Source organism: Papio anubis, chromosome 7, assembly GCF_008728515.1.
Source record: "Papio anubis isolate 15944 chromosome 7, Panubis1.0, whole genome shotgun sequence".
NCBI lineage: Eukaryota > Metazoa > Chordata > Mammalia > Primates > Cercopithecidae > Papio > Papio anubis.
Genome location: NC_044982.1, coordinates 86,778,402 through 86,795,504, shown reverse-complemented (window position 1 = coordinate 86,795,504; position 17,103 = coordinate 86,778,402). Strand labels below are relative to the sequence as shown.

General features: G+C 36.2%; 1 protein-coding gene across 1 annotated transcript; it reads right to left on the bottom strand.

The window, feature by feature from the left end:
• Positions 1 to 261: 261 nt before the first annotated feature.
• Positions 262 to 2,096, bottom strand: LOC110743732 (olfactory receptor 4K3-like). The gene has a single exon (XM_021940935.2). The coding sequence runs from the start codon at positions 1,865 to 1,867 to the stop codon at positions 956 to 958; it is 912 nt and encodes a 303-aa protein (XP_021796627.2). The 5' UTR covers positions 1,868 to 2,096; the 3' UTR covers positions 262 to 955.
• Positions 2,097 to 17,103: the final 15,007 nt, after the last annotated feature.

Sequence of the window (17,103 nt, the reverse complement as noted above, 5' to 3'; positions counted from 1 at the left end):
TTGTTAGCACACTCATCTTTTTATTTATTTATTTATTTTTTTAGAGATAGAGTCTCACTCTGTCACCCAGGCTGGAGTGCAGTGGCGTGATCTCCGCTTACTGTAATCTCCGCCTCCCGGGTTCACACCATTCTCCTGCCTCAGCCTCCCAAGTAGCTGGGACTTCAGGTGTCCGCCACCACGCCCAGCTAATTTTTGTATTTTCACCGTGTTAGTCAGGATGGTCTCGATCTCCTGACCTCGTGATCCATCTGCCTCGGCCTCCCAAAGTGCTGGGATTACGGGCGTGAGCCACCGCACCCAGCCTCGTCTTTCTTTTTATTGCATATCTCCTAAAGACAATTACATGGTTTTGCAAATGGCCAAGGCATGAAGTTGAAGGAATAACATTTTCTCTATATTATGACTGATTCAGTCTTATTCCGAGCGTGATGGGGAATGTTTAACAATTACCTTTCTAGGTGTCTCTTCAGGTAAGTTAGGTAGAGGGATTATTAATTGAAAGACTAATTTATCCATTTGTAAAAATAAAGATAGCAATAATTCACTGGCTTATTGAAAAAAATTAAGAGAAGACTTATGTGACATCCTTTGCTCAAAGAAATGCGTAGCATAATAGAAAATTTCAGCATATGGTAGTGGGTGTTGGAAGTAGCAGCACCAAGAGTAATAAATGTCATTAATTAATTTCAAGTCATCCTGAGCACAGTCAAAATTATAGTCATAAAGACCGGTCAGATTTCCCAGACAGGAAATAATTTAGCATTGAATGATTAATAAATGATTGTGGAATTGAGTAGAATCGACACAGATCTTTCATCTGGAGATAGAGACTACATCTGTGAACTAGGTAATGTTTCACAGTTCAAAGTAACAGGTCAGATGTGACTAATTTAGGGACATTACTGTGAACGTTCTAGAGTGAGACAGTGAAATACCCACTGCAATCTAAATACTAACATACTAGTCTCTTTATGGCATTTTTAATCTCTTTGTTTCTTAGGGTGTAAATGGCTGGATTTAGGAGAGGTGTGATGACTGCATAAAATACAGCAAGAAACTTGTCCACCCAGGGGATACTGACTGGCCACAAATAAATGAAGATGCAAGGCCCAAAGAATAACACTATCACCGTGATGTGGGCAGTGCAGGTAGAGAGAGCCTTGGATGTTCCACCCTTAGAGTGAAGGCAAACAGTAAACAGAATATGAGAGTAAGAGCTCAGCAACAGAATGAAGCAGATGGTTGCCAGTACCCCACTGTTAGCATTTATCAACATTTCTAGAATATAGGTGTCTATGCAGGCTAGCTTGATTACCAGTGGAATATCACAGAAAAAGCTATCCAATTCCCTGGGTCCACAAAAGGGCAGCTTTGCAATCATAACTAGTTGACTTGCTGAATGCACAAAGCCAATAATCCATGATGTCATCACTAACCCAATGCACATATATCTGTTCATGATGCTGGAGTAATGGAGTGGCTTGCAGATCGCCACATAACGGTCATAGGCCATTGACACAAGCAGTACCATCTCGCCCCCTCCAAAGAAATGTCCAAAGAAAATTTGACACATACACCCTCCAAAGGAAATGGTCTTATTTTCCTTGAGAAAGTCTGTGATCATTTTAGGGGTAGTGACTGAGGAAAGACAGAAGTCAATGAATGAGAGATTGGCTAACAGGAAGTACATAGGGGAATGGAGATGGAGGTTAGTGATAATTATGATCACAATGAAGATGTTGCCTAAAATGGTAATCAAATAAAGTGAAGAAAATATCACTAGGAGGAAGTCCTGGAGCTCCCATGAATCACAAAGCCCAAGAATGATGAATTCAAACACCACAGACTGATTTGCTTCTTCCATTTAGTCCAGTCTGTTCTAAAGTCATCTGAAAAAAGACAGAGCATCACATTTTCTGAATAAACATTATGCGAATTTAGAGGATTTCTTTTTTTTAAAGAACTGATTCGCTTTACTATACTTGTCCTGATTATTTGTATAGAGTGCAGCAAGAATAATTATTTGTTTTTACATAGGCTTTTATATTGGTTTTGATGGAACTTTGTTGCATAGAAGGAATCTCAGATACAATTTTTTTTTTTTTTTTTTTATTTTATTTATTTTTTTTTTAATTTATTTATTATTATTATACTTTAAGTTGTAGGGTACATGTGCATAACATGCAGGTTTGTTACATATGTATACTTGTGCCATGTTAGTCTGCTGCACCCATCAACTCGTCATTTACATCAGGTATAACTCCCAATGCAATCCCTCCCCCCTCCCCCCTCCCCATGATAGGCCCCGGTGTGTGATGTTCCCCTTCCTGAGTCCAAGTGATCTCGTTGTTCAGTTCCCACCTATGAGTGAGAACATGCGGTGTTTGGTTTTCTGTTCTTGTGATAGTTTGCTAAGAATGATGGTTTCCAGCTGCATCCATGTCCCTACAAAGGACGCAAACTCATCCTTTTTTATGGCTGCATAGTATTCCATGGTGTATATGTGCCACATTTTCTTAATCCAATCTGTCACTGATGGACATTTGGGTTGATTCCAAGTCTTTGCTATTGTGAATAGTGCTGCAATAAACATACGTGTGCATGTGTCTTTATAGCAGCATAATTTATAATCCTTTGGGTATATACCCAGTAATGGGATGGCTGGGTCATATGGTACATCTAGTTCTAGATCCTTGAGGAATCGCCATACTGTTTTCCATAATGGTTGAACTAGTTTACAATCCCACCAACAGTGTAAAAGTGTTCCTATTTCTCCACATCCTCTCCAGCACCTGTTGTTTCCTGACTTTTTAATGATCGCCATTCTAACTGGTGTGAGATGGTATCTCATTGTGGTTTGGATTTGCATTTCTCTGATGGCCAGTGATGATGAGCATTTTTTCATATGTCTGTTGGCTGTATGAATGTCTTCTTTTGAGAAATGTCTGTTCATATCCTTTGCCCACTTTTTGATGGGGTTGTTTGTTTTTTTCTTGTAAATTTGTTGGAGTTCTTTGTAGGTTCTGGATATTAGCCCTTTGTCAGATGAGTAGATTGCAAAAATTTTCTCCCATTCTGTAGGTTGCCTGTTCACTCTGATGGTAGTTTCTTTTGCTGTGCAGAAGCTCTTTAGTTTAATGAGATCCCATTTGTCAATTTTAGCTTTTGCTGCTGTTGCTTTTGGTGTTTTAGACATGAAGTCTTTGCCCATGCCTATGTCCTGAATGGTACTACCTAGGTTTTCCTCTAGGATTTTTATGGTATTAGGTCTAACATTTAAGTCTCTAATCCATCTTGAATTAATTTTCGTATAAGGAGTAAGGAAAGGATCCAGTTTCAGCTTTCTACTTATGGCTAGCCAATTTTCCCAGCACCATTTATTAAATAGGGAATCCTTTCCCCATTTCTTGTTTCTCTCAGGTTTGTCAAAGATCAGATGGCTGTAGATGTGTGGTATTATTTCTGAGGACTCTGTTCTGTTCCATTGGTCTATATCTCTGTTTTGGTACCAGTACCATGCTGTTTTGGTTACTGTAGCCTTGTAGTATAGTTTGAAGTCAGGTAGCGTGATGCCTCCAGCTTTGTTCTTTTGACTTAGGATTGTCTTGGAGATGCGGGCTCTTTTTTGGTTCCATATGAACTTTAAAGCAGTTTTTTCCAATTCTGTGAAGAAACTCATTGGTAGCTTGATGGGGATGGCATTGAATCTATAAATTACCTTGGGCAGTATGGCCATTTTCACGATATTGATTCTTCCTATCCATGAGCATGGTATGTTCTTCCATTTGTTTGTGTCCTCTTTTATTTCACTGAGCAGTGGTTTGTAGTTCTCCTTGAAGAGGTCCTTTACATCCCTTGTAAGTTGGATTCCTAGGTATTTTATTCTCTTTGAAGCAATTGTGAATGGAAGTTCATTCATGATTTGGCTCTGTGTTTGTCTGTTATTGGTGTATAAGAATGCTTGTGATTTTTGCACATTAATTTTGTATCCTGAGACTTTGCTGAAGTTGCTTATCAGCTTAAGGAGATTTTGGGCTGAGACAATGGGGTTTTCTAAATATACAATCATGTCATCTGCAAACAGGGACAATTTGACTTCTTCTTTTCCTAACTGAATACCCCTGATTTCTTTCTCTTGCCTAATTGCCCTAGCCAGAACTTCCAACACTATGTTGAATAGGAGTGGTGAGAGAGGGCATCCCTGTCTTGTGCCAGTTTTCAAAGGGAATTTTTCCAGTTTTTGCCCATTCAGTATGATATTGGCTGTGGGTTTGTCATAAATAGCTCTTATGATTTTGAGGTACGTTCCGTCAATACCGAATTTATTGAGCGTTTTTAGCATGAAGGGCTGTTGAATTTTGTCAAAAGCCTTTTCTGCATCTATTGAGATAATCATGTGGTTCTTGTCTTTGGTTCTGTTGATATGCTGGATTATGTTTATTGATTTGCGAATGTTGAACCAACCTTGCATCCCAGGGATGAAGCCCACTTGATCGTGGTGGATAAGCTTTTTGATGTGTTGTTGAATTCGGTTTGCCAGTATTTTATTGAGGATTTTTGCATCGATGTTCATCAGGGATATTGGTCTAAAATTCTCTTTTTTTGTTGTGTCTCTGCCAGGCTTTGGTATCAGGATGATGTTGGCCTCATAAAATGAGTTAGGGAGGATTCCCTCTTTTTCTATTGATTGGAATAGTTTCAGAAGGAATGGTACCAACTCCTCCTTATACCTCTGGTAGAATTCAGCTGTGAATCCATCTGGTCCTGGACTTTTTTTGGTTGGTAGGCTATTAATTATTGCCTCAATTTCAGAGCCTACTATTGGTCTATTCAGGGATTCAACTTCTTCCTGGTTTAGTCTTGGAAGAGTGTAAGTGTCCAGGAAATTATCCATTTCTTCTAGGTTTTCCAGTTTATTTGCGTAGAGGTGTTTATAGTATTCTCTGATGGTAGTTTGTATTTCTGTGGGGTCGGTGGTGATATCCCCTTTATCATTTTTAATTGCGTCGATTTGATTCTTCTCTCTTTTCTTCTTTATTAGTCTTGCTAGTGGTCTGTCAATTTTGTTGATCTTTTCAAAAAACCAACTCCTGGATTCATTGATTTTTTGGAGGGTTTTTTGTGTCTCTATCTCCTTCAGTTCTGCTCTGATCTTAGTTATTTCTTGCCTTCTGCTAGCTTTGGAATGTGTTTGCTCTTGCTTCTCTAGTTCTTTTAATTGCGATGTTAGAGTGTCAATTTTTGATCTTTCCTGCTTTCTCTTGTGGGCATTTAGTGCTATAAATTTCCCTCTGCACACTGCTTTAAATGTGTCCCAGAGATTCTGGTATGTTGTATCTTTGTTCTCATTGGTTTCAAAGAACATCTTTATTTCTGCCTTCATTTCGTTATGTACCCAGTAGTCATTCAGGAGCAGGTTGTTCAGTTTCCATGTAGTTGAGCGGTTTTGATTGAGTTTCTTAGTCCTGAGTTCTAGTTTGATTGCACTGTGGTCTGAGAGACAGTTTGTTATAATTTCTGTTCTTGTACATTTGCTGAGGAGTGCTTTACTTCCAATTATATGGTCAATTTTGGAGTAAGTACGATGTGGTGCTGAGAAGAATGTATATTCTGTTGATTTGGGGTGGAGAGTTCTATAGATGTCTATTAGGTCTGCTTGCTGCAGAGATGAGTTCAATTCCTGGACATCCTTGTTAACTTTCTGTCTCGTTGATCTGTCTAGTGTTGACAGTGGAGTGTTGAAGTCTCCCATTATTATTGTATGGGAGTCTAAGTCTCTTTGTAAGTCTCTAAGGACTTGCTTTATGAATCTGGGTGCTCCTCTATTGGGTGCATATATATTTAGGATAGTTAGCTCTTCCTGTTGAATTGATCCCTTGACCATTATGTAATGGCCTTCTTTGTCTCTTTTGATCTTTGATGGTTTAAAGTCTGTTTTATCAGAGACTAGGATTGCAACCCCTGCTTTTTTTTGTTCTCCATTTGCTTGGTAAATCTTCCTCCATCCCTTTATTTTGAGCCTATGTATGTCTCTGCGTGTGAGATGGGTCTCCTGAATACAGCAGACTGATGGGTCTTGACTCTTTATCCAGTTTGCCAGTCTGTGTCTTTTCATTGGAGCATTTAGTCCATTTACATTTAAGGTTAAGATTGTTATGTGTGAACTTGATCCTGCCATTATGATATTAACTGGTTATTTTGCTCGTTAGTTGATGCAGTTTCTTCCTAGCCTCGATGGTCTTTACATTTTGGCATGTTTTTGCAATGGCTGGTACCGGTTGTTCCTTTCCATGTTGAGTGCTTCCTTCAGGGTCTCTTGTAAGGCAGGCCTAGTGGTGACAAAATCTCTAAGCATTTGCTTATCTGTAAAGGATTTTATTTCTCCTTCACTTATGAAACTTAGTTTGGCTGGATATGAAATTCTGGGTTGAAAATTCTTTTCTTTAAGAATGTTGAATATTGGCCCCCACTCTCTTCTGGCTTGTAGATGAAAACCATGACACGAGAAATACGTGACAAATGCACAAGCTTCAGTAACCGACTCGATCAACTGGAAGAAAGAGTATCAGCGATTGAGGATCAAATGAATGAAATGAAGCGAGAAGAGAAACCAAAAGAAAAAAGAAGAAAAAGAAATGAACAAAGCCTGCAAGAAGTATGGGATTATGTAAAAAGACCAAATCTCCGTCTGATTGGGGTGCCTGAAAGTGAGGGGGAAAATGGAACCAAGTTGGAAAACACTCTTCAGGATATCATCCAGGAGAACTTCCCCAACCTAGTAGGGCAGGCCAACATTCAAATCCAGGAAATACAGAGAACGCCACAAAGATACTCCTCGAGAAGAGCAACTCCAAGACACATAATTGCCAGATTCACCAAAGTTGAAATGAACGAAAAAATCTTAAGGGCAGCCAGAGAGAAAGGTCGGGTTACCCACAAAGGGAAGCCCATCAGACTCACAGCAGATCTCTCGTCAGATACAATTTTTTTAAAGCCAAGCCCAGCCATGGATTTGTACCATCAATACCTATGAGTTGGGTGAATTCCTCTCTGAGGTTCCAAGACAAACTTGGGACTCCTGGGCCTGTCAGAAAGTGACATTCTTTCTAAATTAACTGAGACCTGTCTCAGAGTTTTGGGGTTCACAACTTTATTCTAGAGCTTTCATTTAATCTCATCTAAATTTGATAAGTTTTATTTTTAAAGCCTTCTTCACTGTTTCCAGTAATAACTAGTATGAACCCAAAAGTATCTGAGAACAGATCTCAATTTAGAAAGTTTATTTTGCCTAGGTTAAGGATGTGCTTGTGACATAGCCTCAGAAGGTCCTTACAACATGAGCCTAGTTAAGAGGATTTCTTAAACACTGCTGATGGAACCGAATACTAGTATAATCATTATGGAAAAACAGTTTGCCCTTATCCTGCAAAAGTTAACATTCACACATTCTATGTCCCAGTGATTTCAATTACATTTACAACCTAAGATAAACTCTTGCATATGCATACAAAGATAAATTTATAATGCCCATTGACAAAACAATGGGATATTATTCTGAACCATAATAAATGAAGTACAACTATATAAAATCATATAGAAAAATCTTAGTAAAATATAATGAAGGAAAAGTCCAAAATGGATCAATTCAGCATAGTTTTTATGAGGTGAAAAGCAATAAAACACCAACAGTGTGCTTTGCAAGAACTTGTGTAAGTGAAAATGTGTGTATGAAATAAAAAAGAAAATGTAAGATGTTCTAAGTAACCTCAGGTGAGGGGAGGCAAGGGAGTTGTGAAGATGAGCACATAAGCATATGGATGCTTTATAAATTGTTCGGTTCTTGTATTGCATCGTGTTTTCATAGGTGTAATTTCATTAATGGATAAACACATACATAACTGGCATGAAAGAGATTATGATGTGAATCAAGGATTATGATCCATTCAATACTGTGAACCTGAGGTGAAATAATATTCTTTTCTTTTCTTTCTTTCTTTCTTTTTTTTTTTTTTTTGACACAGTCTTGCTCTGTTGCCCAGGCTGGAGTGCAATAGCATGATCTTGGCTCTTTGCAACCTCCACCCCCTGGGTTCAAGTGATTCTCCTGCCTCAGCCTCCTGAGTAACTGGGATTACAGGTGCCCACCACTATGCCTAGCTAATTTTTGTATTTTTTAGTAGAGATGGGGTTTCACCATATTGGTCAGGCTGGTCTTGAACTCCTGACCTCAGCTGATTAACCCATTTTGGCCTCCCAACGTGCTTGAATTACAGGCATGAGCCACTGTGCTTAGCCAACAATATTATTTTTGAAAAGCACATATTATTTTTTAGGGACTATATGGTAGAAAAATAGTGCCTAAATATACATTTGAAATACTGGAAAATATTAGGACATTATTTGAAGGTCAATAATAGTTTCATTAATGAATAAATAAAGAGATCCTACTACTAGTCTTGACAAAATGGCGAAACCTTTTTCATCAATGAAAATAGCTAATTAAGTATAAGAGCAGATAAACCGGTCAAGGAGAAGGTGGTTAACCATCTGTGAAAGAATAAATGTTTTAGGCATAAGGAAAAATAATGGGGATTAGGAAGAAATGTTCTCTGATCATGAAACTCAAAGCTTGTGTAGCCTGTAGGAAATTACGCAAAACCTGAGGCATACCACAGCTATTGTGACTCCTGAGGTCTAATCTTCAATATAGAACTCTAAAATGTGTTCAAAAGTCCATGTTGCCAGACATAATCTATGACCGTAGAATACACTGTCTTGCATTAAATTTCTAGTTCAAAAGAAGATGATTTTTGAGAAGCTAAAGTCTGGAAATCTCTGCAGGGACTAAAATGAAGCAAAGTCTGTGGTGAAGACTGGGAGAGGGCTGTGCAACAAGTTGCTTTAAAAACAGATTTTAGTGTTACAAAGGAGAAGGCCCCCGGGACCCAAGACTCTGGCTACACATTTTCAGAATTTGATAATTCCCTCCATTTTCCAACATCACCAGAGGAAACTATTTCCAATCAGTCTCATTTACCTTAGATGAAGAAGCTATGTTTTTTGAAATACATTATGTTTCCCCAATCATCATTGGCAGAGTTTCTTTCACAATGCCAAGATAAATGGCATATACAAACTAAACAGATTCCTTACCAACAAGTTGTAGGAATTTGGTCTCTAACCTACTCATTTTTGCTATTAATTCCTTTAAAAATGTAATTCTGTGAAGCTGGAAAATAGATTTACATTCTTTCTATTTCTTGCTTTCCCTCTCCTCTTTTGTGTTCTGTCTCCTAGTTTTCCTTCTTACTCTCCTTCTTTTTCATTTTTTAGATATCTGGATCTCAAAGGCTCCCTATAATGAATCACTTATTTCCAATACCCATGACAGTTTTCTGATGATTGGTGTTACACAGCCCTCTGTTAAGGTTGGGAGCCAGCTAGATTGTTGCTAGTTCAGATAGCATATATATATACACGTACACATATATATGGAGAGAGACCTTTATAAATACATAACACACATATATAAACATATATGTATAAAATTATATATACACACATATATGTATATAATTTAATATATATACACACACACATATACACACACACATATTGAGAGAGAGTATATGCACATATCTTTGAGACAGAGGAGAGTGCACTCAGGGCTGTGCTAAACACTTCTAATTACTATTTCATAATCATAATAACAATTATATTCATTTTTACAGCTTAAAAAAAGTGAACAAAAGGAAAATGTCCATAAGGAAATATTCAATAAATTCTTGTTGACTTGAGTAGAAAAAATAATCCCCTTCTAAATCTGGTGCTTTCTAATTCTGTTCTTATTTTTATCCCTGGTATCCAATAATACTATTGAATCTAAACAGTATTAGAATAATGCTGTTGAATCTGTTGAATCTAATACTGTTGAATCTAAACAGATAATAGAGAATCTAGTATAGTTAGCTTCTAGAAAGAATGCTTATTATAAATAGTTTAGTTATTATAAATAGTTTGGTTGGAAAGGAATATGATTTTTATGAATCATGACAAAATAATAAAACTCTTCCTAAGACTATGTGTCCTATAAAAAGGTAACTGACATAAGAAATACAAATGGAAAATAGCTGCATGAAAAATATTCTATGTATCCATAATAATTCTGTTATGATTACTTTTGGAACTTATTGCTTCAAGGTTTTTGCTTGAGTCTGGGCTTATCCCCACTGTTGTATATAATTGAAGTTGTTGATGTTGTTGTTTAGATTCAACAGTATTATTGGATACCAGGGATAAAAGTAAGAACAGAATTAGAAAGTGCCAGATTTAGAAGGAGATTATTTTTTCTACTCAAGTCAACAAGCATTTATTGAATATTTTCTTATTGTGTGCATTAATCTCTACTGGGCATGTCAGATAAAAAAGAAATAGACTATCGGTACTATACAAACAGAGTAAAAGCCTATGCCTGCTTTTTTTTACCTTATTACTTATTTTAAAAGTTGTTAGTATTATTTTAGTTAAATTACAAAAGATAAGTATTACTAATAAAATGACTTATAATTTAATATCAATACTAACAATACAAGTATAATTAATTTTCAGACATACCCTAGAGAGAAGTTACTTTCTAAATTACAAGAATATATATTTATAAAATGGATTGATTTAAAGCAGAACTCATCAAAGAGAAGAAAATGTAGGGGAAAAAAAAGAAGCATAGAAAGAAAATGAAACCATTTCCATTTCTTTTGGAGCTGCTGCTTTTAGGGTCATGTGAAAAACTAAAACCTGCTCTGTGTCACCCTATCTCTCTGAATACCTGCTGTGTGCCTGAAACTTTCACTCATATTGTCTAAATTAATCTTCACAATAACCCCATGAAATGGGTCTTATTCTGAGTCTGACTCTCCAGGTAACTTGTTAGAAGTTTCAGAGCTCAGAATTAGCCTGACTGGGAGGCACACCCAATGTTCTCTGACATTTGTCCTTCTCCTCATGTGGTATTATCCTGCATCTCTTTCTGTTCAGTTCCAAGAGCATAATTTTATTTCCATGGCACCATTGACAGTTATAGCTTTTAACAGATTTCCTTCCATATTTTCTACCAAGTTTCTTCTTTATCTCCATAAATTATTAACAATTTTCTCCATGCTTGAAAATTTCCACTAATGACAGTCACATATCTGTACTTAGAACAGTCCCTTAATCCAGGAAAACTGTGGACTCTGATGATTATGGATATGTAAGAAGAGGCCTTCCTCAACCAGGGCATCTATTGAGCTGTGAGATTGTCTAGAAATCATTCCCTTTGATGCTGTAGGGAGTACAGAAGTCCCAAGATGTAGCTGGGAGAAAACTCTTGATAACTCTGGAAGCTATCCAGCACTTTCAAACCATCCTACTTAGTATGTGTGGAAAAATGGTGTTAAAACATCATGAAATTCTCTTAAATGTGATAGAGGAAATAAGGGACAAGTTAGAATACAGATCGTACCTTACCAGACCGACATCATTATTCCACCACATTTTTCTCCCATGGATAAAGCATTGCCCATATTTTAACTAAGGTCTGAAATAAAAACCCTGTTGCAGCAAAACAATGCATTTTCTGCAGTCACCAGTGTTTGTGGGAGAGTATGAGGCATATATTCACTGCAGAGTAGTCTCTGGGGTGGAAGGCTTTCAAACTACCTATACCATATTCCTTTGGGACCTTATAGTTTCAGAGTTTCTCTGAATTGAGAATATCACTTAATAGAGAGTCTTTTGTTAAAGACAAAGAGACCTAGTGAATACAGTTATAAAGGTTCTAATGATAGAAGTTAAGCTGTTTTAAAATATTTATTTGTTTAATTTTTTAAAAGAGAAACCAGCAGAAGCCAGATGACTTGTGTTGGTGGGCATGAATGATAGGCAGTGGGAGATGAGCTAGGCACTGATGCAGCAACCATGCCTGTGACAGAGCAGCCAGCCCTGAACCACTGCTTTTGTATGAAGCATACATAATGAAGAGTAGAGAAGCATGTTAAGGTCTCGAAACTTTCTGTGCTTTTGTGAGCAACGTTCTAGGTTTAACATATTATGTAAAAAATAAAATTATTAATATTATAAATAACATCAATAGCAGAAGCTTATCTTTTGTTTTCATTGATAAGGTATTATGCAAATTCAGGTTTACTGTTCAAAGTTCCAACACTTTAAAGCTTGAGAAAGATATATAATAATCTGCCTCTATCACCTTTTTTTTATTACTTTTTTTTGCCAAAAATAACTTTTGAGCATATTTTTAGGGATTTTGTTCCAGTTTCCTTTTCATATAATTACATAATAGCATGTGCATATGTTAACATATATATTTTGATGAATTATGTTTGTTTTTTGGTACAGACGTTCCTTGACTTACAATGGGGTTACATCTCAATAAACCCATGATCAGTTGAAAATATTATAAATTGAAATGCATTCAATACATCATAGCTTAGCCTAGCCTGCCTTAAACATGCTTAATACACTAACATTAGCCTACAGCTGGATGAAATCATATAACATACAGTCTATTTTACAATAAAATATTGACTATCTTATGTAATTTCCTGAATGCAGAACTGAAATTTCGTGAAAAATAGAATGATTGTATGGGTACCTAAAGCATGGTTTCTCTGAATATGTACTGATTTTGCACTATTACAAAGTTGAAAAATTCTAAGTAGAACCACTATAAATTGGGGATCATCTGTATATGAAAGGTATTTTAATATTTAATTTATTAAAATCAATTTATGCTGAAATAGCTTTCATTTAATGGAGTGATTGCTTTTAGAGAAATGAGGAATTAAGATAACATTATTTAAGATACCTCCTTTTTGTTCAAAAGTAAAAATATGTTTTTAAAGTGTTCTCCTTACACTTTAGGAATTAGTGCTTGGGTTTTGGGAAGAGAATGTGGCACAAGGGTGGGATTACTGGGCTTGACATTAATCAGGTAAGTGGTGATGAGTCCTCTGGTCAACTAAGCTGAAGATCAGGTAAAGGAAGGTCTCAGGTCTTGAGACATAACCTAGAAAATATTTTACCTAAAAGTATAGTTGATTATTTACAAGGAATGAAAAGAATAGATAAAAAGTTGTAAATAAACTATTCAGATTCCATTGTGTGAATATTCTAAACAATATGATATCAGCATATTTAAATATAGCAACATATTTAAATATAGCATCTACACAATCTGAGGAGATGTATAAACTGGCATTATATATGTATAAACTAGATCTATTATCACATTATCATGTGAGAGAGTATACATTCACCTGGTTTATCTGAGCTGCTTCAGTTACTTTCCAAAAATGTACAAGAAAACAATAAGTAAACAAACAACATTAAGATAATACAAGAACTCCTATTTTAGATCAAAAACATATGAGGCTCGGCATTTGGAAGTTGATTCATTTCCCATAGCTCATAAGTAATTGTGTTAGTGAGGGTTCTCTAGAGGGATAGAGCTAATGGAATATATATATAAAATATAATTATAATATATATTTTATATGACATATATATGAGTTCATTATTACCTCACTCACTCACAAGGTCCCACAATAGGCTGTCTGCAGGATGAGGAGCAAGGAGGGCCAGTTTGAGTTCCAAAACTGAAGAACTTGGGGTCCAATGTTCAAGGGCAGGAAGCATCCCTCACAGGAGAAAGATGTAGGCTGGGAGACTAGGCCAGTCTCTCCTTTCACATTTTTCAGCCTGCTTATATTCTAGCCATGCTGTCAGCTGATTAAATTTTGCCTACCCAGATTAAGGGTTTGTCTGCCTTTCCCAGCCCACAGAGTCAAACGTTAATCTCCTTTGGCAACACCCTCACAGACACACCCAGGATCAATACTTTGTATCCTTCAATCCAATCAAATTGACACTCAATATTAGCCATCACAGTAACAGAGACAAGACTCAGACTATGACTGCCTGGCTCAGAGAATCCGTGTTCTTAGATACTACATAGTGAAAGATTAAGAAGAAAAACTGAAGAGGGGTACTAGCACAAATAATTACATGGAATTGTGCAAGGAGAATTCCTGACAATTTCCTCTTTGATCTCTGTTCTGCAAATGAACAAATGAACGCTTTTCAGGGGCTCAGCAGTAGATAGGACAAAGCTGAGAAAAGAATCAGTGAGCTTGAAGACTTTTGAATAGGAACTTCCCAACTGAAATGTACAGAGGAAAACAGAAGACACTCACCCCCACAGAATATCCAAGAATTGTTGTACAATCATAAAAGGTATGACACACGTGCAACTGGAATACCAGAAGAACAGAAGAAAAAAGAAAAAGGAGCAGGAGAAATGTGTGAAATAATAATAGCTCAGAATTTTCTCAAATTAATGGCAGTCATGAAACCACTTAGCTTAGACAACACGAAGCAGGATAAATACAAAACAGAACAAATCCCATCCATACCTAGGCATGTCACATCTAAACTATAGAAAAGAAAAGAAAAAAAAAAAAAAAGACAAAGTCTTGAAAGAATCCAGAGGATGTAGGGAAATAACCTTACCTACAGAGGAACAAGAATATAAATTACATATTTTTTTTGGTCAATCCATGTAGCAGAGAGAGGAGTGAAATACTTACAGCATTGAAAAAAAACAAACAAGAATATTATGTTTAGCAAAATTATCCATCAAAAGTGAAGAATGACAAAACATTTTCTGAGACACAGATAATCTGAGGGAATTCATTCATTTTCAAAAGAGGCATAACAATTCTGAATGTGTAAATGTTTAACAACAATATTAAGGCAAAAACTGATAGAACTCCAAGGAGAAACGGACAAACAACTACTGTATTTGCAGACTTCAACACCTTGTTTTCAGTAATTGTTAGATCCAGCAGGCAGAAAATCCCTAGGGACTTCATAGGGCTCAACAACTCCATTGATCTACTTGACCTAATTCACATTTAGAAAACTACATCTAAGAACAGCAGATCACACATTCTTCTCAAGCTCACGTGGAACATTCACAAAGATAGACCATACTCTACTCCATAAAACGCACTTAACAAATTTAAATGGAAATTATACAAAACATGTTCTTAGATTACAAAGGAATTAAACTAAAGGTCAATAACAGAGATGGCTGGAACATTCTAAAATATTTGGAGATTAAACAACACTCTTGTTAATAATAAATGGATCAAAAAAGAAATCTCAGAAGATATTAAAAATATTTTGAACTAAATATAAATGAAAAGACAAATCAAAATTTGTGGGATGCAATGAATGTAGTGTTTAGAGGGAAATTGATGTCATTGATTACACATATTAGAAGAGAAGATAGATCTAAATCAATAATATTAAGCTTCTACCTTAGAAAACTGAAAAAGAAGGCAAAATAAGCCTAACGTGGAAAGAAATGAATATTAGGTCAGAAACCAATGAAGTTGAAAAATGGAATGTCAATAGAGATACTCAACAACATAAAAAAAGCTGGTTCTTTGAAAAGACCCATAAAATTAACAAACTCTGAACTGAGAAATGAAGAGAGGAGGAGACACAATCTATGAATATCAGAAATAAAAGACGAACCACTACTGATCTCAAGGGATAGTAAAAGGATAATAAATACATATTACGAACAACTTTAAGCCCCCAAATTTGATATCTTAGATGAAATGGACCAATTACTTGGAAGACAAAAATTATAAAACCTCACATAAGGGCAGGAGAAGTGACAGTGGCCAGGTAGCCCAGCTTCATGAAGGCTCTTGAGGCACCAGGGCCCTCAGGTACACAGTACAATGCCTACATTGTATTTGGATTTACAGGGAAATTTATGGGTCTAGATTATATTTCAATAGAAACTAGCAACAATCTTGGAAATTAGTTTTACAGTAAGATGCCTAAAACTTGCAATGTGTGAGATAATTTCTAGAGTAACAATTATTTTCAATATTTTTATTGTAATCAATTTTCAAAAGGATTAACATGTAGAGTGAACATTATTTACCAAGAAATCATTATTATCAATTTTTTCATCGTCTATATACATATGCCTGCCCGCATCCTTCCAACCACTTGTCTCTCAAACTTACTGTCGCCCAGGATTTCTGAATAAAATACAGTCACCGCTCTCAAGAAGTTCATAGACCTAGCACAGGAGACAGAGAGAGTATTAACTGTAAATATAGTATGAAATAATGTGAGAGGTTTGAAAACATGATGTAATTGCATAGAGGGGTAAGATCTATTCCATACTGAAGTAGAGAGAGAGACACCCTTGATGAACTGATGCATGAGATGGCATTTTAGAATGAGAAGTAATCAGCTAAATGAAAAAGGTCAGGGATCCCTTGAATATGAAAAAAAAAAAAAAATTATGAGTGAGCCTGAGGAGTCACAAAAGAACAAGGAGTGTTCCTGTAGTTCATCAGGTTTGTGAGCTGGAGAGTTCAGATGAGAAGTTGGGAGATGTGCTGTGGATAGATCTCAAGCTTTACTGCCATCATGACATATTTTGAAGACAGAAGTCACAGGGATTTTAAGTGGTGAGTAGACAGGATTAGACTCGGAAATACGCCATTGGTGTTCTTTTTGACTGCTTCCCTTTTAACCTTTACAGTATCCCTTCTTGCTTGCTTCTATTATTCTTTCCTATTTCCTTCCCCCTTGTTCCTGTCCCTATTCTGTCCTCCCTTATCCTCCTTTTGCCTTTCATCTCCTTCCTTACCAATATCAATCAACTAAACGACAGATACATTGTAAAGAAACTAGCAATAGACGGCTCAGCAATATGAGGTTTTATCTTGGTGATGAATCCCTTACTGAGAATATTTTCTGTTAAATTACAGCTGTCGCTTTTTAAGGAGAAAATGATTTTTCTCACATTTGTGAAACTTTATTTTATTTTTAAAATCCAAACTTAAATGCTGGCACTACTACATTCTGAATTTGCAGGCTGTGCATCTTCAAACTCTTATTTGGTATTTTAAAAATCTATTTTACAGTCCAAAGCAATATTTTAGGCAATTTCAATAATACCAAAATATAGATCTTAAGAAGTGAAAACCACACGTAATCCAACTTTTCAGC